The following is a 14,102-nucleotide window of genomic DNA, read 5'->3' as shown; positions in this document are numbered from 1 at the left end:
ATCATCCGACCATCACCATCACCACCACCTCTTAAATCGACACATGCATTCATCGCCACCAATCCATGACCTTGACTTTGACTTCACCACCAGTATACAAGTTCTTCAATTCCCCTATCAAACCCAACAACCACTCACCTTACCACAATCACCATTGATGTCATAATGATCTTGTTTCTAGTGGTGTCAAAAAATGCAGTTTTGGGATTTTGTTTTCGTAAATCGAGCTAGTAAATATCAAATAGGGATATTTACGGAGTTAGTATATTGATGAATTAAAATTTTTTTAAGTAATTTAGTTGATATATGGTTAATTAGGGCCTAGGGACTAAATTGTAAAAGTTTAATCGCTATAGGTTTTTAATTAAGATAAGGATTAAAGACTTAGATAGCAATTATCCAAATGACTAAAATGGGAAATAAACTTATTTGATATTAAATGTCATTAGCTTAAGTTACTTAAAGATTGAAGTTTAATTAAGCATGATTAAGTTAATTAATTAAGCTTAATTAAAATTAATTATAGTGTAATAGCTCGTTTTTCAGTAGTGTCAAAAACGACGGTTTTAGAATCCCATTTTTGATGTTCGAGTTCATAAGTATAAAAATTAATTATAATTTGGTCCCTTAATTTTGTTGAATTGATAGTTAATTAAGGTTCATGGACTAAATTGTAAAAGTTATCACTATAGATTTTTAATTGACCAAAAGATTAAGGACTTATATATAAATTAAATCAATGTCTAAAATGGAAAATAAAATATTTTAGAAATATAGTGGACGGGGAGGTGAGATATTTTTATATAAATAATATTAAAATTATAATTAAATTAAGTAAAAGAATAAAAATAGATATATTAAACAAATTAAAGGTGGAAAGAAAGATGAGAAGCTTTAAAATTCATTTATCTCCACCAAATTCTCCATGGAAGAAAAAGCTTTGAAGGGTTTGGAGCTTTCGATCCTTAATTAGGTATTTTAATTAAGTCATTTTCTTGTAATTTTTATGTTTTTGAGGTCGTGGGAGCTTGATTTAGCTAGCCCATGTACCAATTTGTAAAACTATTAAAGCTTCTAAAAGTTTGCATTGATGAATTCTTGATGAAATTGGTATTAGATGGTTAGGTTTTAAGCTTAGATGTGAAAAAGGACTAGATTGTAAAGTGTAATTGATAGTTTTTGAACATAAGGACTAAAATGTTTAAATTTCAAAATTAATGTAAAAATTATATAACTATAGATATTAGAGGGTCATAGAAGGACATAATTGAGATCGATTTCGAAACCGAAGCTCAAATTTGAAAGATATGACAATTTCAATTTTAGGAACTAAAATGAATAAAATGCAAAACTTTAAGGGACATTTGAAAAATGAAATTGAACTGATTTATGTATATAATAGGATATTATAATCCATGTATATAATAGGATATTATAAATTGTCGTTTAGATCAAGAATTTAACTAAACCGATGATAATTGAGAAAAATGCAAAATTACCGATTAGTCCTTACAATTCACCTTGTTTGCTGTTTTGACCATGTAAGTTCATTAGGTATGATTGTATTTAAATTTTTATATATTTAATTTTGAATTTGTGTATGTACAAAGGACTCACTAATATGATTGTACTCACGAATACTACATGTACCTTAGGAATTGGAGAGAAAATGACGGTGAGAAAAGTGAAAATAAGGTGTTGAGTTTAATTGGGACATCGGAGGAGTATTTGGAACAATATAATGTGCCAAACTATTTTCGTGCTTAAACCATTTTGTTATGCCTATTATTGAATTCTGAACCAACCTAAGCCGCAGAACATTATAACCCGAAAAGTCTTATGTGACCTAAGTATACACTGTATGGATGAAAATTAATCTAAGTTTTGAAATTTTTTACCACTTAGGGTACTTTTAGCATAATTGTATATTTGTGTATTTGTTTTGATGGAATCCTATTCTTAACACTCTTTAATTTGTTTGCCTTGTAATTTATTGAACTAATCGGTCTAATATTAAAAATCGGGAGCTAATTACATATAGCACTAGAATTACATAATTATGCATAACATTTTGTTTACATTGCTCTGATCTAGTATCCTGTACAAAGCATTCTCGAGTACATTACCTTTGCATATTTCTTTTCGTTTTTCTTAGTTTCTAGTTTTCTTTTTCGTTTGCCTGAGGACAAGTAACAACTTAAGTGGGGGGTATTTGACCTACCACAAATCATAGTGGCAGAAGTATTTTTCGACACTTAACGACTTTGTTTTCTAGGCATTTTAATATATTTTATTGTATTTTTTCATTTTTTATTTTAGGATTAAAATACTTCAAAATAAGCGTTTTTACGCATTATTTCGAGTTAGTTGACCTAATCAGGCCAATATCGGCCTTAAAGTGGTTTTAATGAGCTAATTAAGTGTGTAAGACATCCCTTTGAAGACCCAAAAGCATCAGAAATTATGGTTGTGTCGTAACACAAGCTTTTGGAGTCGCAACACAACAGAGCTAATTAAGGAATTCATATTCGAAGTTGTGTGTTGCAACACGTAGAAGGCTGTGTCACCACACAGGTGTGACGTGGGGCTGAAAATAAACAAGGGTGTTTCCGTCCGCACAACACATCTTTTTATGTAATTAAGGCTAGTGTTTACCCTAATCAAGGCTGCTAAACTCATTTATAAATAGCTAAGTTGTGGAAAGCTTTGGGAGCTTTTTGCCACATTAGTTTTGGGGTTTATTTTAATAGATTTAGGTTAGTTTAGGTTTTACTTTGTTTTTCTAAACAGTTTTTATTTCTTATTCTTCGGCTTGGATTCGATTTGAATCCAATTCTTCATAATTTAATATTTTAACATTTTTCTTTTACTTTTTAATTGTAAATGACGAGATCTCAAGCATTGTCAAAGGATTTTGCTATTTCAAGCACTCCAAGATATCATACGGACAATTTTTATCTTTTCTCTTTTATATTACTTTGTGTTATTTGCATGATTGATTTAATTATAGAAAAGATGGTTTTTAAGACAATGAGTGGCTCGATCTTTAGGGAAGTTAACGAGCAGATGTGGGAGTGATTAACAGAAGAGTTAGGGTTTTTTCAATAGGATTAGTTTGTGTGAATGCATGTGTTTTTAAACCCTAGACTTGACGACTCTAGGAAGTAACATAGGTAAACGGATCGAAAGATGAGGTTACCAAGTAAATCGTGTATTTACCCTAGTCAGAAAAGTGAGACCGAGAGGTAAGTGTGTAATGGTTGATTAGTTAGGCTGGCCAAGAGGTAATACTGTCTAAGTAATAACTAATCTTCTCATAAAAACCCTAGTTCTGAAATTGATTATAACCACGAAAGCAAGTTAATCTTTTGTCTTGTATTCGAGGGATTTTATTTTGTTAATTTTGTTTTCGTAATTTCGATTTTTAAATTTGTTTTATTATCTTAGTTTTTAATATTGTTTGTCGTAATATGATTTTTAATAATTATTGTTTAGACTTATTGTTGTAGATAATAATATTTTTATATTTAATTCAATCTTCTTTAGGTATGATTATTGGAATACTTCCCTATGTTCCGTTGTAACATTAATTATATTACAATTTGACTTGTTCATTTGTAAATACCGCATTGATTTGATATATTCTCATTTGTACAATTTATAAACTAAACGTTCACATATTTAGAGATGATCAGTATTTTAACTCATATCTTATTATGGATATCCCAACTCCGAAAAGAAATGTATTCGATGATGTTAGTATCCCCAAATAAATTTATCTCAAAGGTTTTTCACGGGCAACTATAACTTCATTTATTATGTTTTAAGTTTTGGGATGTTAAATGGCCTATAAGTAGTAGCATGTAAAAAGCTTATACATCAAGAAATAATACAAAAAGTTCTTTTGATAATTTCTCGTTCTTTTGATATTTCTAGTTTATTTTTTATTTGATTATTTTATAACAAGTAAACCATTATAATTTATCTTTAAATGCAATTATTAATAAATTAATTAATTAATTAAAAATTAATTTAAATATTAAAATATAGTACCAATTAGTATAAACAATATGCGTCAGTACGAGTTGATATTGGCTTAAACGAATTGAAACGCATCGAAATTTTGACCTAAATGAAAATTAAACTACTTGGTACCAATTTAAAATCAAAACGATATATACTACGAGTGATATCAATTCAATTCAATGAAGTTTTTTTTTTAGATTTTTTGAATAATTCATAATTCGATTCAGCTCGATTTTTTCACATTAATTTTTCATTTTGAATTTTTTAATTTATTTTGACAAAATAAACTTTATTTTATGATTATTATATATTGTTTAACAAAATTTATAAATCCTTTTCAGAAATACTTCTTAAAAAATAATTTTTCAAAACCTTTCAAGTTATTTCAACTATTTTATACCATAAAAAATAAAATTAATTATATATTAAAAATTAAAAATTAATTCAATTTCAAGTACATTCAATAAACCATCCAAATCTTAATTTTTCTTGCTCAGCACTAATAATGCAAATTTTAAACTTACATTTTATAAACCATCCAAATCTTTAATTTTTCTTGCTCAGCACTAATAATACATACAGACTAATACAACCAATAACGAGACAATATCTACTACCATGTTATAAACTCGTAATTTTATGAATTTCAGAACATGGCATGCTATACACTTAATTTACTTCATCTTCTAACTAATATAACATTGAAATAGAATGTCTGCCAAATAAAATCCAACAATAATTGCACGTATCTGTTGATCACTGGTAGTCAATTATATAAATTATAACTTAGCAAATAGTTTGAAATTTAGTGAAAGAATCATTACAACTCAAAATACTAACCTACACACGTTGTAATCATTGGTTCTTCTATTACGTCTACATAACAATCCGGTAAAAGATACAGAAAGCTCCGTCAAAGGAACTGCCAGTCATCCTCATGACTGTTGCCATCCACGTCACCTGTAGGCAGTACACCAACGGAATCATCCATTCGATCACCACCGGCATCAGCCATAGTATCACCATGGTTAATAGGCTTAAAAACACTATGAGTTCGAGCAACAGTGAACAAGGGAGCACCATTCGATTCATCAGCTAGTTTGGATGCCCGGAAACAAAAATCATCGAAATCATCTGCCAAAAAGATCAAGATAGAAAGAACAAGCTCATTTCATAGTCAATAAGTAGGCCTGGTCCAAACCTATGACGTAAAATTGTAAATACCAACAAGATTAACAAGAAAACCTTTGTCTCGGCAGAAAAATCCAATTGCCAAGGATGGATCAAGTGAATCCAGAGGAATGTATCGTATAATACTGGAGCATACAAGAGACAACAAAATTAAGGGGGAAAAGAACCAATGTATGTAAAACATACAAGTTAATCAGAGAAAGGTACTTACTTGCAGTGATAAGATGATGTATCAGCCTCCAGATTTTCCGTACTCAGATTAACTACCTGGTAAAGAAAATTTCAGTGTCACTACAACTAACATAAATGCCTAAGTTCGATTTTAACCCAACTAAGATACAGCAAGCATACACAAAAGCACATTTGGATATAGTCAAGCAATTGGAATTGGAAAAAGCTCATGTTCGAACAGGCAAGTTTTAGAAGAGTTGTGAGAAAGAGATGTGAAAAGTGAAAGTGTCCAAGAAGAAACTGTCTTTGAAAAGTAAATTCATTTTCTTGAATTTAAGTAAATTATTGTGAAGATATTATACAAAAACAGATAATATTGTGGATGTTACTCTTAAAATTTTACACTAAAAATTTTTACATTGTCTTTAAAAAAAATTGTTTCAAACTATAAATTAAAACTCAATTATTAAATATGTAAATAATTAAAGGAGTAATAGAGTCATCCAAAAAATATAAAATGGGTATTTTGGTAAGGGCCATAACATGTTTGGGACTGCAAATGAGCTGCCAAACTCGTTAGCCAGAAGGGCAGCAGGAGAACGTAAGCCGTACTCCAAACATAACAGATATTCCTAGAGATGAGATAAAAGGACAGCAACAAGAAATGTACCATTAAACTTCTCTTCAAATATCGAATAGGATTGAAATGACATTTGTTACAAGTTCACTGGAAACTGATAATAAAATATTTCTAAGGTTCCCTTTAAACCCACTGCTAAATATAGATTCTGGATTCAAAAAAAACAAAATGAACATTCTTCTTTTACTATCCTCAACCTGTATTCATGCAAACCAAGAAAAACTCAAAGTAAAATCAACAGAGAAAGCAACTATGAATAAATGCCAGTATTGGAAAGAAATGACAAAGTGACTGCCTTCTTGTTTTGTTATTATCTCTTACGTCTAACCAAGTTGGAAAATCTCGGACTAATTTGAGTCGTCTTTTACACTTGATCCACTCTACATTACAAGCAAATTTTTGAGAATATGCATTGCTTCTAATGATGAAAGTGTACCAAGTAGATCCAGTAACCATCATTGAAAGTTAGATGATGACATTCTACAGTTTTTTTGGTAAGTGACATTCTACATTGTTTATGCAAGTATAACATTTATTTTTCAGAAACCTAAGTTGTTAAAAGGATGGAGAAACCAGAAATATGTATTTAAGGGTTAGGAGAAAACAATGTTGCAACTCCAGTATAAATAGTCTTCTAGACATATTTCTCCTTAAATTGAGTTTTATACTATTTATGGAGTTTCTTAAACCATTTTATTCTCCTTACTTCTATTCCAAATTCAATTTTTACCCTTGGCTGAGGTTTTTTCATTCTTTCTACTTCAGCACTGCATGAATAAAGGGCTTGAATAAGATTTAAGAAACTAAGTTTCAGACCCTCTTCACTATCATGCCAGGGGATGAATAACAGGCTTTAGGCATCTGAAGTTACCAATCAATTCTGACTTGAAAAAATACATATAGGTTTGGTTCATACAAGGATTTATGTTACTCCTATAACTTTTCACATAAGTGGCCAAATAAACAATTTCCAGAACAGAGTCTCAGTGAAGAGAGAAGACATTCATCAGCAACAAACCAAACAAGCAAAAGAAGTTCCCCAGATGAGTCTATCAGCTTAAGTACTTATATCACATTTAAAAGAACAATAGAATGTAACATATGAGTGCTGATGTCAAGAAACCAAGTAATTTACCGGTTGAACATCATGTGGATCAAGGTAGAAAACATTTTCTTCTTGAACGCCAACAATGTAAGTTGAGGCACCAGGTTTCCCACCCAAAATGCCAAGGCACTGCGGAAAGGTGAATGTTGCTTGCAGCGATGGAATATACCTGATAAAAAATTTAGGAAATTCCAAGTGATTAGAAATATGGCAGTTAAAGTTCAAATTAATAATTTATTACTATAAAGATACTTGTTTCTGTGAGGAAAAACAATGAGTACTAATTGAAGTATATACATGTTTTACCAACTCTAAATAAGCAGTAACCTTTTTTTACCAGCTCAATGCTTAAGGAAACATGTAATGCACTCACATTGATAACAAAACATGCCCATTTAAAACAATTACTGATTTTCTTTCTTCAAGAAGATCGAATTGGCTGCCATGTCACTCAGACTCGGAGGTGAGTATTTAGTGATATGACCATCCTTTTCCAAATTCTTAAATATATTTGGAGTATCTCAGTCCCATATTTATGTCCAAAAATATGTCAAACAAGAACAGTTCAAGGAAAATGACGAGCATGAATAACATAATGGCTGTGGTAAATTTGGAGGTTTGATAGAAAATATCCTCAAGTATTTAAAAAAAAAGAGGAAAATACTTTTAACATTTAAAAATAGAAATGAGACCAGCAATTATGGAGTAAAGGAAATATAAATTTGTTTCTTATCTGGTCAGGAGATCTTTTATGGACAAAAAATGAAACAGACAATATAGATGTAAAGTAGCATACTAAAATCTCCACATCCTGAATACAATGAATAGAATACTTTATTATCTCAACAAGCATTCCAAAAGCTGAATTCATCTTTTCAACATGTAGTAAACAGTACATGTATAAGGAAACACAGAAATGCACGCCCCTGTTTAACTGAGATCTCTTCCAAGATATGTCAAGTCAATCTAGGGGAGAGCAGGGCAGGATTTAACTAGGGAATGAGAGTGAACTACCTCCCTCGGTATGGCTCAAACCTATGGACTTCCATTCATACAGAATAAAGACAGACACATGCAAAGCAAGATGGTCATTACACTAGAAAGTGTACAGGGGACATTACTGGAAACAAAACAAAAAAGCATAAAAATCTTTTTCAAATACTAAAAGCAATTATCAGGTTCATTTATAAAAAGAGATTTAAATTGCAATCACAACCAAGTTTTCAATGACACCAAATTTATTGTGGATGTGGTCCAAAAATGAAAAATAGATGTAATTAAACTGCTTGTCTAAAATATTCTGTCAGTTCTGCATAACCTACCATTGAATGAAGCAAAAAATAATTGTGCCACTCGAAACTTCTAATTATGATATCTTAAGTAATTAATTACGTAATTCTTTAATTTACATGATAAAATAAATTATTCACATTGCTTAGCTATACCTTAGAAGTTAATATGCACATTTAAAAAGGTCGTACAGACAAACCATGGACATAAGTGCTATAAATATATATGATTAAAAAGGTATCATATATAAAGTCAACTTCACATTAATTTAATCGGCAAAAATAAGGGATGAACACTTTAAATAAATTTCTTTCTAGGAAGACATAAATATTGAGATGGGGATTCAAGCGTGTCTTCGTAAGCAAGGATAAATGCACTTTACAATTAGGCCACATGCCCATGTGCAACACTTTAAATACTTAATTGAAAAAGAAAACATAATCATTTGCGAGATCAAACACATACAATCAAGAATAACTTTAATAAAACCCTCCACTTCAGTTAGCATTTTTTTCATAGAAGGCTACACCAGATAAAAAATATAAACTTCCACTGAAATTTCAAAATGTATTATACAGTAATTCAAATTAATTGCTTTCTTAAAGGAACATAAATAAAGACATAAAAAAATATTAGATTATGGCACACCAAGATGTGGGTGAAAAAATATTATGTAACAAATATATTTATAAAAAATTTATTAAGAACCAAATAAAGCATTGGATGAAAAAGTAAAGTTGAAGATTTAAAATTCATAGTGCTATTGGTTCAAACCCTACCAAAGGTAAGTTTTTATTGATTTATTAAAATACGAAAAGACAAAAACACCCTCATAATAATATAATTTTGTAAAATGAATGACCCTTTTGTCACTTTCCAACTGAGTTGGTGCCTGATTGACTTGTGACACCAACTCTATCAAAGGCTTTAAATAATAGTATAGATTCAGTCACCAACAATTGACAATTGTACCAAATTTTATTCAAAATCTCAAATTCAACTAGCCATTTTCTTTTCCCTCCTAAATTTTCAAAAAAGCAATGAAAAATCAAATCTCTTTTAGGAGAAATTATTTTATGAACCCTTCTTACCACATCATCCATGGTCCCTACCAATTAAAAATAAACACATCATCTCTTTTCCACATCATATGTACAGTTGGTAAGAAGGGAAAATGGATGGTGTGAAAAAAAAGATGATGTGTTTATTTTTAATTGGTAGGGACCCTGGATGATGTGGTAAGGAGGGTTCATAAAATAATTTCTCCTCTTTTAGATGCCACAAGAAACACAAGCCTCCAAAATCCTCCAACCATAATATTTCTCTTATGTATTCATTTTCCTAAGATCTTGTCCATTTTTCTTCCTCATTCCATAGTAGAACCACCTAAGTCCAACCCAACCAATCACTCTCATACCTCACCCACACCATCATGGCCTCTCTTTAGGATTTTCAACTCTCAAGTCTGATCTATCTCTCTCAAGAATCAAGACTACAGAAAATTATGCATAAGCTAAAACCCATGATCGTGGAAGATACAAGATAGATCACTCCATACCCTTCCACAATTTAAAACAGCCATACTCATACCATCCACAATCTAAAGCCAACCACTCTCACACCTCACCCACATAGTCACAGTCACTCTGTTTCAACTCTCAAGTCTGATCTCTCTTTCAAGAATCAAGACTAGAGAAAATGAATATAATCTAAAACCCACGACCATAGAAGCTACAAAAGAGATCTCTCCATGCCATCCACAATTTAAATTCACAAAATTGTGAGAACGGGTAGCCTATCTGAATATCGTTTCTTACCTGATTAATTCCCACTTTTATTTTGATTCTGGTTGAACTACTTGGATTTGGATGAGTTCCCTCAGTTTTGGTATGGGTTTTCCATTTGGTTTAATTAAAAAAAAAAAAGAAACTAATAATAGAGAAATATAAGAAATCAATCATAGCTTTAGAGTCCCATTATAGCTTTTAGTTTCTTTTATGCTGCTACGCATATAGATCACATTTTACACCTCAATTGCAATGAATAGCAATGGTGAAGGGAGTCGCTACCACCATTATATAGTGCACGCTATGCCATAAGGCTGAAAATCTTTAACATCATGTTCACTAGTTATATGGTTGCATCAACTTTTTCTCACAACTAAAGATAAAAATATTCTCCATATAACTTGGTATTTACTCTTAATTTACCACAACTGGAAAGTTATATAGATCTTACAGGCCAGATCATAAATGATTAAACCAATAGTTTAATCATGCAACTTCAATGGCAAAACAAGCATACTAATAAAACATAGAGAGGCTGTTTAATGCTAAAACATATACAATCGAACCAATTTGACATAGAAGAGAAAACATTCCAATCATCTCCTTGTTGAAGAAAAGATAAACTATGGTCAAATAGTAAATGACTATTTTGGGCGAAACTATAATAAGAAAGTAGACGACTATTTTTTGCTCATTATTGCTTATTGATATTCCACAAAAGGACACTATTTACATATTCACTTCACTCTGAATGCATAAACATACTAATCCTTCTATATAGAATTTATCTAAGGGGAAAAAAACCATCAATCCAATTAGGTGGTGCCCATACAGCCAAAGAGGGGCAAATACTCTTGATCCACTTTCTGAGCTCATACAACTTAATAAGGCCATCTTAGGATTATAATTTTAGGGATACACGTGGCCTAATTTTCTAACTAAGGGAACCAACGGTGGGATTTTACCAATAATTCCACCAAAATAACAAGTACTAATTAAAGAAGTAGCCATTTGCAAGATGCCTTTCTGAAATGAAACAGATCAATTACTTTGTTAGGATCACTTCCGGCAAACATGTCTAGCATAAAAAATTGAAAACCCACTCAGACTTTCCAATCTATCTTTTGCGGTAAGCAACAGATGGTGTTGAAAAAAATGTTCAAAAGTTTACTTAGTCTTAAACTTCTTTGCTTTGAAGAACCTATTCTTGATTCCTTCATTAAATTTCACTAAATCAATGCACTCATCTTCAATATAATCACAGCTCAGGAATAGGAGACAACAACCATGCTATGATAAACTGACCTAGAATTTATCCAATGTTCTTACCTAAGAATTTTAGGAACGTGCCAGTTGATTATTTAGCACCAAATAGGAGTAAGAAAATCCTATCTTCTCACTATTAAGTGGACAGTCTTGCAATAATACTTAAAGAGGAATCCCTAATTTTAGCAATCATAGGTGTCTGAAGATTGAACCAGACTGAAGAAAAATTCAGAATCAGAAAACAAATTGATACAAACATGATAAATCAGTTTTTATCAAACATGAAAGAATGAAATGAAGGAACGTAATAAGCTCACAAACCTGGGATTTACTTTGTCAAGTCCAAGAACCAAGGGTACAAGCAAAAGAATAGGTGTCCAGTCAGCTTGGTGTCGTGAAAATTCAAAACAATGTCTAGAAGCATCTTCAATGCAGACAACTGGAGCTCCTCCTCTCTCACCATCTTCATCACCAGAAACAACATAAACAGCCATAGGAAGTAACTGGCATTCAAGGTCAATTTCCTCCCTCTTACTGCGAGCAAGAGATTCCCATGAGCGACACATGGCATACGGGCCTACCCATGACCCAGCAGCAAGTCCATAATTCTTTCCAGCTTCAACAAGATTATGAATGGAGAAAGCTGAGGCCTCAGAATCACCAAACTGATGCAAAATCTCAATATATGCTAGGTCAAATGGCTGCATAGGCAAAAAGGTTAGAATCTTAATCCCAGATGAGTAAGAGAAGATAAGCAAGACCAGGCCTCAAAAATAAATCAATCAAACAACCTTTTGTGAAGGTTTTCGCCAAGATCTCCCCAATCTATGAAAAAGCAATGCCTGCAAGGGAAGAAAACCACTACATGAACTAGCTAAAATAAACCCAAGATAACAGGCAATGAAAGCTAAAATAATCCCAAGATAACAGGCAATGCCAATTTTCATGATCAAAAGTCATACCCTAGTGACTATTTGAACATTCTCGAGAGAAAAATAAAACAAAACGAAAATACACCTGTGCAACAAGCATCTGGCTACTTCTAAGCATGCAACCCCAACTGGCATCACTTGTGATTTTTGTCTCGCCAATAGCATCAAAACCTGTAATCGAACAACTTAGAAAATGTATTATCATCACGCATCCTGTAAAGCACAAACTTGATGACGAATACCTTTACGATATGTCATCAATATTCGTGATGAAAAGTCTTGTTTGAATGCAGCTAATGCACTGGTGGCATCCACATCTCCAGAGGCCTCCTGTGAAATTTTATAGCAGAGACCTAGAAGCCATATGTCGCTAGTTGAGCTAGATATTCCAATCTTGCTCGGCCCTAAAACACGCTCGTGAATTCTCCTCATTGAGCCACCGGAGACAACCCTCTTCACAGCTGCTGTCCACCCATTGGTTTTAGAAAATGAGGACTTCCTTTCACAAACCGAAGATGAAGACGACTCACTGTATGTGTCAAATACTGAGAAAGCAGAAGCAAAGAAATTTGACCAGAGAGAAGTCTTTGAGAACTTAGAGTCGTTGGGACCTGGTTCTGATCCAGTTCCAGGGGTAGGTGAGCTATCAATAGAAGCTTTAGAAGAGCAATTCAGAGAATCATTCCTCTCATGAAAACCCTTCATTACCTACTCATGCAGCAGACTATAATATCAAGCCGGAATAGGCTCATATCATAGAATCCGATTTCGATACGGCACGGCAGATCCCTGGCTAAACGATACCTGAGACATGAATGAAAAAAAATTTTAAACAATCATCAGGAAAAGCAGAGATGCCAGAATTTTATTACCGAATTGAATCGCACGATCCCTGACGCGGATTGTTGGCGATCTAATTCGCAAAATCAAGGTATTCGCAGATTTATTTGTACAAGCAAAGAAAGAACCGAAATCAAAATTGAAACAGAAAGCAGAAAAAAAAAAGAAAATTGGAAAGCATCCGTCGCAAGTCCCCAAGGTGTGAGACACGTCTGAAAGAAAAGACATGGCAATGGAAGAATTGAAGACAAGAGAAGACGCCTGATTCAAAAGTAAGTAGGGACATGGGATTGATAAGGGTAACCGAAGCTTAAGAGCGAGAAGGAGAAGCTATGGGTAGAAGAGGAAATAAGAGAAAATTGGGAAGCAAAGAAACACTTACACAACCAACCTGGAGAAGCAAAAGATTCAACCAACATTATGCAATGGTCTAACTTAGGAGCTAGCCAAAAAAATAACAGAAACGCGATTACGGTGCGGTTGATAGAGGTACCCACACGTGCGAATGCTGTTGATACGGTCTTATAGCTCTTTTGGATGCCATGAACTGATGGACACCGTGGTGTAGTCCTGTTTTTTTCTAAAAAATAAATAAAATGGATACAATTTTATTCCTAAAGAGAACCTATCATCTATAATCTTAATTTTAAAAAATTAACCCTATCATATCAAATTATATATAATATAATAATAATGTGTACGTTAAAATTATGTTTTTTTATGTAAATTTAATTTTTAAAAGAAAATTTATAATATAATAATATATAAAAATACAAATTTGAAAAAATTTTAAATTAATGAGAGTATCCTTTACTTTCAATAATATTATTAAATTTATATTTAAAAATAATTAT

General features: G+C 32.1%; 1 protein-coding gene across 4 annotated transcripts; it reads right to left on the bottom strand.

The window, feature by feature from the left end:
- Positions 1 to 4,778: 4,778 nt before the first annotated feature.
- On the bottom strand, positions 4,779 to 13,797 carry LOC107930798 (cysteine protease ATG4). 4 transcript variants are annotated; one of them, XM_016862519.2, is made up of 9 exons: positions 13,631 to 13,797; positions 12,651 to 13,212; positions 12,494 to 12,579; positions 12,268 to 12,318; positions 11,798 to 12,177; positions 7,164 to 7,302; positions 5,429 to 5,484; positions 5,272 to 5,342; positions 4,779 to 5,160 (listed from the first exon to the last, which is right to left on the bottom strand). In XM_016862519.2, exons 2-9 carry the CDS (start codon positions 13,111 to 13,113, stop codon positions 4,940 to 4,942), a joined length of 1,467 nt encoding a protein of 488 aa, XP_016718008.2. In that variant the 5' UTR covers positions 13,114 to 13,212; positions 13,631 to 13,797; the 3' UTR covers positions 4,779 to 4,939. The 4 variants fall into 4 exon arrangements, with proteins under 4 accessions (XP_016718008.2, XP_016718032.2, XP_016718022.2 ...); XM_016862543.2 differs by having other exon boundaries at positions 5,255 to 5,342; positions 13,631 to 13,777; XM_016862533.2 differs by having other exon boundaries at positions 13,640 to 13,740.
- Between the last annotated feature and the right edge of the window lie 305 nt (positions 13,798 to 14,102).

This window comes from Gossypium hirsutum, chromosome D12, assembly GCF_007990345.1.
Source record: "Gossypium hirsutum isolate 1008001.06 chromosome D12, Gossypium_hirsutum_v2.1, whole genome shotgun sequence".
Lineage (NCBI taxonomy): Eukaryota > Viridiplantae > Streptophyta > Magnoliopsida > Malvales > Malvaceae > Gossypium > Gossypium hirsutum.
The sequence above is the reverse complement of the archived record's forward strand: the minus strand, read 5'-3'. Positions and strand labels throughout refer to the sequence as shown.